Source organism: Ascidia mentula, chromosome 5 (genome assembly GCF_947561715.1).
Source record: "Ascidia mentula chromosome 5, kaAscMent1.1, whole genome shotgun sequence".
Classification (NCBI taxonomy): Eukaryota; Metazoa; Chordata; class Ascidiacea; order Phlebobranchia; family Ascidiidae; genus Ascidia; species Ascidia mentula.
Window position 1 is genome coordinate 2022569 of NC_138570.1, and position 9620 is coordinate 2032188.

Here is a 9620-nt window from a genome sequence, read left to right on the forward strand (position 1 = left end):
CTCTGATTTTGCAAAACTTAACACAATTAAATTGCGATGCAAAGATGTAAACTTTGTAAAATGCCAACTTAACATGTGCCAAAGGAGACCAATATAGCCACTTACATTTATAGATTAAACCAAGGATGGGCAACCGTTAGCACAGCCGGGCCAAAGCTGCACTTGATTTGGTGACAAAAATATGTTGCCTTTGTTGTGTAACTCTCAATTTTACGAACCGCTTGATAAAAGATAGGCTATGTGTAATTTAACTGCTCAATATTGTCAAACTATGAATTTAAGGCTCAATACGTCGCAATTTAATTGTGTTGAGTTTGCCAAAGGCAGAGTTGAATGCAGTGAAACCTTACGTTGCAAGTTCCTGTTGGGGTCGCCACACATTAGGAATATTTTTTGTCAGTCGCGCCAAAAAATAATTGCGGACTGGTCTGGACCAACAACAATGTAAACGGCGCGGACCACAGATGTCCACTAGATGGATACATGAGTGATATTTGCAAAAGTGAAAGCACAAAACAAGAGCATGTCGACGCCCATAAGCTGATGACAGCACAAGTAATTTTACCTTAGATTATGACACTATCGGCCAACTTAACATGCGCGCACGTTACTAAACTACAAACACGTTATTAAGTTGCATGTTCGTTAATGTACGCGTACATGAGTATGACTTGTGACACGGTTGGCCATTAAATGTATCCTATTTAGGTGCATTTGCATTAATAGCGAACGTGCTGCTCATAACGCGCGCGTACCTTATTATTCCACACGATGTCGCTCTTATTCGAATTTTGACAAAGTTGGCCAGGTTTTAAATAACGTGCACGTTCGTTAATAAGGCACACGCACGTTATCTATGGTACGCGTACAATATGACGAAATATGACACCGATGGCAAACCATAAGCGAGTAACTTCTAGCGCGGGCCAGTTGTTTAGTTACGTGTCCGAGACTTGTTGGGTGGCAGAGTTATGACTTAGAATATGACAGCGAAATTAAGACAGAAAAAATTGCGAACGGGTATTTAACAAGTTACAATGAAAAATAGGTCTGTCGTCGAGCGAATGCCGGGAGACTGTGCGAGTTCTGCGGGAAAGCCTAGGTCCGTCTTCAGCCTTCGATCCGACTGTGTTCCAAATGTGTAAAGAATTAATTTGGGAAACATGCGTGGTGCTAGAGTACAGCATAAGCTAAATGCTCACATCAAAATAAAATGGTAGACAAGCGCCATTTTTCAACGAAGTGGCCTTTTCCGTCAACAATTGCAACCGAAATAAGGCATGATTGAGGTGATTTCCTCACGGAACGTTTTTACGTTAGTTTTGGATGACGTTAACAAGGGGTCAAAGGGCACAAATGGTATCCGTCAGGTCTGAGGTTTCCAACCTGGGACTCGCGGACCCCAAAGGAGACGTTGCTTTATCATTTTAATTTCGTATATTTAGCTTTTATCCAAACTTTAGGTTAATTTTGAGCTGAAATAATGACTTTTCGTGAAGGGTAATCTGTGATCAGACAAAGGTATGGAACTGCTGCAATGGGCATTTATTTAAAGAAATCAAAACACTAATTTGGGCATTTTACAAAACATTCGAACAGAAACCATTGTTTTTTGTCAAAGTACTACATATGTAGGGTTTTTGAAATTCATTTAATCATTTTCCGATTGTGTCAAACTCCAAGTTGTACTAAACACGACGGACAAATTACAGTAATATTTGTAATAATATACCAACACAGAAACAAAAACTGCGAAATCAATGATGCATAACGAACTTTGCCAAAATAAAAACTATCCTTGTTGCTAGAGTAACAGTAACTGAAAATGTTTTTTGTTTGATAAATCACATTGGTTTTTTTAATTCTGTGTGCAAAACATTGGTGTTTTTGCACCTTCATTGTGACGAAATTCGGGGTTTCCCCGGTGTCTGGAACATAGGTACGTACGATTCCGCACAAGACCCAAACATTGCAAATAGAAAAGCATAAAATTTGCGTGCAAACAATTTTGCTTACTCTTTTCTATCTAGGTGTTACGTGTTAGCATCAAAGGATGTATTAATCATTGTCTTCATCATGGTAACTAAATAAAACAGTTTTCTATCACCACAAACCAAGCATGAACATTCTAAGACGTCGACCACCAACGCTTGATGCTGAAAGAAAAAACTTTGAAAAATTCCAGGTATTTATGTAAGGAATCTGTGCAACAAACTTGAAAATGTATTGACAAACTTATTTGTCTTGTTATAAAGGCATTTACATTTTTACTAAGTTGTTATTTTGTAAGTTTATATATGCAAGTTTTATTTTCTAAAATGTTTTGTTATGCTCGTCAAATTTGAGAAGCTTTCCATTTTTTCTCGCGAAAAAGTTTAATATTTTTAGATAGTATGGACGCCAAAGAATATCTAGCCTTAAGGATTTCAGCGGAAATCGATGTTTACTTATGGTTATAGCATAGCAAACATATCATATTCATATTCGAATATTAATGTAATTTTTTTTTAAATTTTGATATCATTGGAAAGTTCCGCCCGTGATCTATTTTTGTGTAAAAAAATTAAGTCGCTACCTCGTAAGGTGGCCGAGTAACCACGTTCAAACTTTTGTCAACTGGCGATTTTTTTTTGTCAACTAACATCCCTCTGGTTGCAAAAGCTGTAATGAAATTACTACTTAAAAAACTCTTCGTGGTCGACTTTTTGTAAAATGAAAAAGGCCGCATTTTGGATCATTTAGTTTCAGAAAGTTTTATTTGTCAAATTTTAAAGATGATGAAACAAAAGGCATGATTATATGTATATACAGGTACACTATACTAACTTCTGACATTAAAACACATTTGTAAATTTCTCATGTTTATCACAACCTTATAGTACAATTTACACTTATACACTTTTTGAATCATGGCTTCTCTTTAAAGGCTGTATCTCAGCTGGGGTACAAACAGCCCTTGGGGGGCCATAAACTTATGAGACATCTATTTCTGAAGGCATTGTGTAGAGGAGGGTTAGTGACTTTACTTAATTGCAAATGTAGGGTACTTTCTGTGAATGATATTTTTACAAAACAAACCTACACTTTTTTGCTTTTTTAGCCAAATAATGTCAAACAGGGCAAAATGTCCCTGGGGGAGCGGTTAAAGTAGTTATCTCGAATATAATTTTGACCGGAATTCCTAGACAAGGGTCGGGACTAACAGAAAATCACAATTTGATCATACTTTCCGCGATTCTTTTTTCCACAAAATCCACCTCAATATGTTGGTAGTTTTTCAGCTACTTGTTCAACAGCACCCTCTAACAATTTACTGTCTGACTAATAACCCTGAAAACCATAGAAAAACTGTCCAAAACTCACTGAAAATTGCCATGACAATAGCCTGTTCATTTGTGCTCATTCAACCAAAACACTGGTGCCCATGCATGACCCATTGCATTATTACACACAATTAACTCTGTTACGCAGGAGTTCGAGAAAGGGATTTCCCGACCGAGAAACACTTTCCCATAGAAATACACAGATGGGGCCTGAGAAGCATTTGTCAGGATTAGGTTGAAGTATTTGTGGACTATTCTTGCATGTTTATTGGCCTACAGGTGTTTCAACATTGTTTATTTGTTTTTGTCCAGACCACTAGCATACATAAAGCCATCAACCCAGTGGAATGTGCTACCAAGGAGAAACATGTTCGAAGTGAGTTATACAAACTAGTCGATATTTTTCAATGCTTTCTGCAAGAGTGAACAAATGATGATTTGTGCATTAAGAAAGATTGTTATGACCCTCTTGTAGTATTTTTAAATTACGTTGACACCAAAATCCTGAACTTTCCATTAAACCAGAAAAAAAACATAAAATGATGCAGTTTATAGTACAGATACAAAAAAGCATTCAAAGCAGTCTTGCCTACCAATCATGACCATATCAAAAACATATTAGTAAGAAACTTATAATAATGTTCAGGCATAATTCTTGGAACTCATCAAGAGAAGGGAGCCCAGACATTCTGGCAAGTTGTGCGGACATTACCTTTATCATCTGAGTCTATTGTGGGTTGGAAGTTCTGTCATGTCCTGCACAAACTCCTAAGAGATGGACATCCTAATGTAAATATACAAACACAGATTGTGCTAATATGTTTGTAATATGTTTTATTTAGTTATTTTTCCTTCTAAGTTGGCTTTGTCTGGGGGTAGTATTGGATTAATATTTTTATAATTGTTGGAATAAGTCTGAAACCAATTTTAGTTTTTACTTTAAAGAACAAAAAGCCTTTAAATATATGTGTAAGTTTGTGTTGTCTGGCTAACTCAATAGTTCCTTTGTTGATTTCTGGTTACACTCTGCTCTTAGCTGGAATGCTTGTATCGTAGCTTGTCGGTCAGAAATTACCAGCAGCTTGTTTGTGTAAAAGAAAATCATTGAACAATGGAAACAGAAGATCTATTGTTTCCTTCTGTTTTTAGGTAATTCAAGATTCAGCAAAGTACAGACAACAATTAAATGACCTATCTCGAAATTGGGTAAGCTTAAAATCCATTCCTTTTACTGCCAGTGTTGATAAATTTGCAGATACATCAATATCATGTGCGATACATTTCTTACGGTGTATATACATATAAGAAAATCTTCCCTTTATTTTGTACATGCTACATGGCAAAAATCGATATACATCAGAAATGAATGTAATTGCTAAATTTTTTTTGTCATGTCACGTCTTTTTTACAGGAAAAGAATGGTTGGAAATGTTTGATTTGTCAATATGTGCTTAATGTATTGTATTTTATTAATCATATGGGTCCTGACATTTGTATTTAAGTATCACATGTTTATTCAGGGTCACACTCCTGTTGGCTATGGAAAACTAATTGGTTGTTATTTGAAGTGTTTGTTGCAAAGAATGGAATTTTACAAAAAGGTACAAGCATCAGGGTTAAATCTAGTCTTAAAAACTTGGAATTAGTAGAGGTTCTTGCTATAAATAGTAAGTAAACTGTCTGTAAACCTATGGGTTTTCACTTGTGCTTTTTTTAAATCCACTTGAGGATATATTTCAACCAATTCTGCTCAATTAGATCATTATATAGTAATATTTCTGACACAATGTACAGCATTTAGCAAAACTGCAGTAAGTTAATATTAAGTGATCTAAATGTTGTTTATTCAGTACGAGTCATTTCCTGGCAATCTTTCAATCTCTGAAGAAGAGTTGGAAAAAATTGGGCAAGATGCTGCGTGAGTAAAATAAATAACTCATCCTTCAAAGGCTACAAAAAAAAACAAGTACAGAATGTTTGGCTGACCTTATATGGTGTAAACTAGTTAAGCTAGTTTTAGATCTATTGTCATTTGATGTGCTGTTTATTGCATCGAACTCAATACATTTTAAGCAGTGTTCGTTTCTGTACTTTTAGAAATCACACCCAACCTAAATAAAGCATTTTTTTTATGGAATAAATGTGATGAATATCACAATGTACTTACAGTGTCGTAATAGCATTGTATGTACTTATTGTGCCATCAGTAATGTAATGGAGACCAGACAATTTTGAATTATACATGCCTTAAAGACATGCCATTTCTCATGAACCCCATCATACATAAATAATGCATTTTTACTTTTCATCCTGTAATATAGCCCACGCCTAACTGTGCTTTATCGTGCTGTTATTGCAGTTTTACGTCAGTAATGACTTGATTGCTTTTTCACAGCTTTGAACTGAGTGTGAACATTTTGGATGGAATTGATGCGCTGGTGGATCTGCAACAAAAAAGTCTGTTATCTTTCCAGCCACAGGCGCCTAATCCGGGAGGGGGCAGTTTTTTTTTTGGTTGTTACGCGCGGCTGTCCGCACCATGTAACTTGTCGCATACGTAACGTTCAATGAAAAAACAATGTGTTGCTTACACGACGCACACAAAATATGTTGACCTAGTTTCGCTTGCATCGGTTGTTGCAACGTCAGTCTCGCAGTACGATATGCCAACAGCAACAGGTACTTTGTCGATCTCGTGTGTTCATCGTTAACGCCGCCCTTTTAACTAATACGCCTCATGCATTGAAATTCAAACACAGTTATTCGATACTTAATGACGTCATAGTAACAAATTACGACGTCATAATATAGCCGCCCCCCTGGAAAAATAAAAACTAGGCGCCTATGTTTCTAGCCAATAACTTGCAAAATTGTTATTGTGTTCACTGGCATTCCATCCATTTTCCCTGAAACGAATGGTATTTTATTTTGTCTCCTGCATTTTTGTGCAGTTTTCTCAACCCTGGATATGTCACGAGCAGTTTCCCTCACTGCACCTGGACAGTGTCGTCTCGCTCCTTGTATTCTTGTTATTCGTGATTCAAGTCAACTTTATGACTGCGTTATCAAGCTTCTTTTTAAATTACACTCATGTAAGTGCTTGTACCAAGTGTTTGTGAAGTGATTTTTTTTTATGCACGAAGAAACAAAAGTTCTGTGATGTAACAATATGTTTGGAATGTTAATGAATAAGTTTTTAATTAATTTTGTTTAGTAAAATGTTTCTACTGCAAGCTGTAAAATTTATCTATTTTTCAGCATAAAAATGTAGTCAATTTAAGATAAAACTATCGTAAAAAGATGGTATATATGTAGATTTTTGTAAAGGTTTACCCCCTGATACACTAACTGGTCACCGTGAGCGTTTCAGAACATGTCATGCCAATCTCAAGAAGTTCTACTACATATGTAGCAACCTGCAGTACTTTAAGAAACTCATACAGGTCCCAACAATGCATGAGGTTGGTTGAAACAATGTTTATTTAATATATTTTGCTCTAATTTGATGATATTAAAAAATTGGTGCTTATTGGACTGTAGATTGCCTTTTATTGCAGTATATGTTTGAATAAGGAAGATTGTCACTGTATATTTGTTGGTATTGCAAAGCATTAAAATGTGTTCTACATAATAGCTAATCAGTGTAACTTTACATTAGACTGTTCCTAATTTTCTCATTGGATCTGATGGAAGCCATAGGTTGGGACCAGTGACAATTTTACCAGGAGTACTGGATCGAAGTTAGTTTTCCACATGAATGCTGGATCACAACATATAGAATTCAGCTTGTCATCAAAACATTTTAATATTTTGTTTAAAATTGGTCTTTTAAAATTGCTTTCTACACTTTTTTGCATTTACTCCCCGTTTTCTGACGCCATCGGTGGTTATTTCGCTTGCGTTACGTCTTTCAACTTAAACTTCTTCATTTAAGTGTTCTTGTCGCGTAATCGCAGCATTTGTTTTTTTGTTTCTGTCTCGACTTTGATATCGCCCTATATATTTTCTACTCTTTGCACAAATATACAGATCATGGTTTTCGTTCTAACGGGTCGCAATGTGATCTCACAGATCAAACCCAAATGGAGTCTGCTTATTCAAATCATGTGTGTTTTGCGCAAAAAACAACTACGCAGATGAACTTTACACAAACCAAATACAATGGCATGGGCACCGATAAAACCAATAAAGGTTATCAAGTAAGGCGCCCCACGATTAAGGTAATCTACTCACGGAATATCACCGTCTGTCGTAGCGCCGCAGAATGTTTGACGTTAACAAGGGGACAAAGAGCACAGATAGTATCCATCAGGCCAGAGGCGGGCTCGCAAGGAGTCGTTGCCTTATCATTTTAATTACGTGTATTTGGTTTGTCTAAAGCTTGGGTTAATTTTAGCAGAGATTCCGACATAATAATTCCAGAAGAAGATCTGTGATTAAAGAAAGGTTTTGATCTGCTGCAATAGGCATTGTAGCAACACGCATGTTTCCCTACTTATGTGTTCCAAATTATTAAAGAATTAAGTAGGGAAACATGCGTGTTGCTACAGCATTTATGTGATGAAAGCAAAACACTGTTTTTTTATGTTTTTAGGGCAAAGAGCTCGTCCTGTTTGTAGGGTCGGTGTTCATAACTCATTAAATTTGCCAATTGTGTCACACTTATATCAGGTTCTAATAAATGCGAAGGACAAATTACAGTGTAACAGTAATATTTGCAATATTATGCCAACACAGAAACAAAAATTGAGAAAGCAATGATGCATAACGAAATATGCAAAAATAAAACTATCCTTGTCGATAGAGTAATCATAGAATACTATGTTTTAGTATTCTATGGAGTAATAATAACTTAAATGTTTTTGTTTACATTCACCCTCGGTATAATTTACTTTGGCTTCTTTAATTTTGTGTACTGCGTTGCATGTTGTTACTGTTGCCTTGATTCCACGGTTTCAGTTATTGTGATCAAATGAGTACAGAGCATATGTGCATGAAAACTGCTTTTACGGTTGTTCACAATCACGATGGAAGTCCGGCATGTTTTCTTAACGGGGCCACCGGGCGTTGGAAAAACAACACTCGTCAAGAACGCGATCACCGCTATAAAAGGAAAATTCCCTCTGAAGGGATTTTACACAGAAGAAGTGCGGTTACGCGGTCAAAGATTGGGTTTTGACGCAGTTAGAGTCGACGGAACGCGTTGTCCTTTGGCGCGCGTGGAAGAACAAAGCACATATCGTAAACGGCCGAAGGTCGGGAAATATTCAGTGTACGTAGAAGAATTTGAAACATTCGTAAAGCCCATCTTCGACTATGGCGATCGTAGGAGCGTATTCATTCTGGACGAAGTGGGAAAAATGGAACTCCTCTGCAAATCTTTCTCTGCACAAGTAGCGTCGCTACTGAAACACGACAACGTCACAGTTTTAGGGACCATTCCGATACGAAAGGGAAATGGAATTCCGTTTGTCGAACATATTAGATCATCTGAAAATGTTAGGGTATTTAATATAAATCAGCAAAATAGGGATCAACTATTACCAGATATCATCTCTGTCATAACAAAATAGGATCTTCAGGGGGTAAAGGTTCTTGGTTTTGTTGCATATGTGCAGGGGCAGACCTATGAGGGGCCTACAACATGTAATATCAAAATCTTAAGTTGACTTTGGTTCATCATGCTATAGCTTGTGTTTGTCTGGTACTTGGCCATCTCATATCAAGCACCTAACTTGCTAATAATTCAATGGTGAAAGATTTTGTTGTTAGTGCCACAGTATATTTATATACAGTTTTGAGAATGTTTAGGTTCGGGCAAGTTTTGAACATAAACAAACAGTCCATATAACTAAATATAAAGTTCATTTGAACAAATGTTTATGTTGTTTCTATAACCCATTTGCCACGATGAATCTTACATCAATCAAATTAACTGTAATATTCATGTTAAAATTTTGCAAAACCATTATTTGTGTTAATAAGTCTTGCAACATAGGAAGTATGTGAGTACAGTATCTGTTTACATATATATGTTCGCTATCAAGAGGTGCTTGAGTAGCAAAGTTGTGGGATTTGTATTACTATGTTGTGAACTGAATTTTGATGTACACCTGCTTCATGTTTACTGTTCCAACTTTATGATATCCTATATTGTTGAACAGAAATTGTCGATTTAAAACAATTTATCAGTGGTGAAACTTGGTGGACGGTGGATAGCATTCAGTGTGTCATAGTATACAATGAGTATACAAAGTTGCAGCATATATACAAAACATAGAAAATATAAAAAACATT

At 36.2% G+C, this 9620-nt stretch overlaps 2 protein-coding genes across 3 annotated transcripts; both read left to right on the forward strand.

Annotated features, from left to right (window-relative positions):
* Positions 1-1803: 1803 nt before the first annotated feature.
* On the forward strand, positions 1804-7370 carry LOC145902302 (huntingtin-interacting protein 1-like). 2 transcript variants are annotated; one of them, XM_082990227.1, is made up of 11 exons: positions 1804-1939; positions 2031-2185; positions 3636-3699; positions 3970-4112; positions 4473-4529; positions 4844-4924; positions 5174-5241; positions 5719-5780; positions 6275-6415; positions 6651-6784; positions 6982-7370. In XM_082990227.1, exons 2-11 carry the CDS (start codon positions 2120-2122, stop codon positions 7066-7068), a joined length of 903 nt encoding a protein of 300 aa, XP_082846353.1. In that variant the 5' UTR covers positions 1804-1939; positions 2031-2119; the 3' UTR covers positions 7069-7370. The 2 variants fall into 2 exon arrangements, with proteins under 2 accessions (XP_082846353.1, XP_082846354.1); XM_082990228.1 differs by lacking the exon at positions 1804-1939 and having other exon boundaries at positions 2044-2185; positions 3472-3699.
* An 868-nt stretch (positions 7371-8238) lies between these two features.
* On the forward strand, positions 8239-9613 carry LOC145902303 (cancer-related nucleoside-triphosphatase homolog). The gene has a single exon (XM_082990229.1). The coding sequence runs from the start codon at positions 8351-8353 to the stop codon at positions 8894-8896; it is 546 nt and encodes a 181-aa protein (XP_082846355.1). The 5' UTR covers positions 8239-8350; the 3' UTR covers positions 8897-9613.
* Positions 9614-9620: the final 7 nt, after the last annotated feature.

Excerpts from the sequence above, each read along its gene's own strand:
- LOC145902302 (XM_082990227.1), top strand. The coding sequence starts at position 2,120 with ATGAACATTCTAAGACGTCGACCACCAACGCTTGATGCTGAAAGAAAA. Across the intron at positions 5,242-5,718 it reads AAAATTGGGCAAGATGCTGC|CTTTGAACTGAGTGTGAACA; the intron begins GTGAGTAAAATA and ends GCTTTTTCACAG. Across the intron at positions 6,785-6,981 it reads AGGTCCCAACAATGCATGAG|ACTGTTCCTAATTTTCTCAT; the intron begins GTTGGTTGAAAC and ends ACTTTACATTAG.
- LOC145902303 (XM_082990229.1), top strand. The coding sequence starts at position 8,351 with ATGGAAGTCCGGCATGTTTTCTTAACGGGGCCACCGGGCGTTGGAAAA.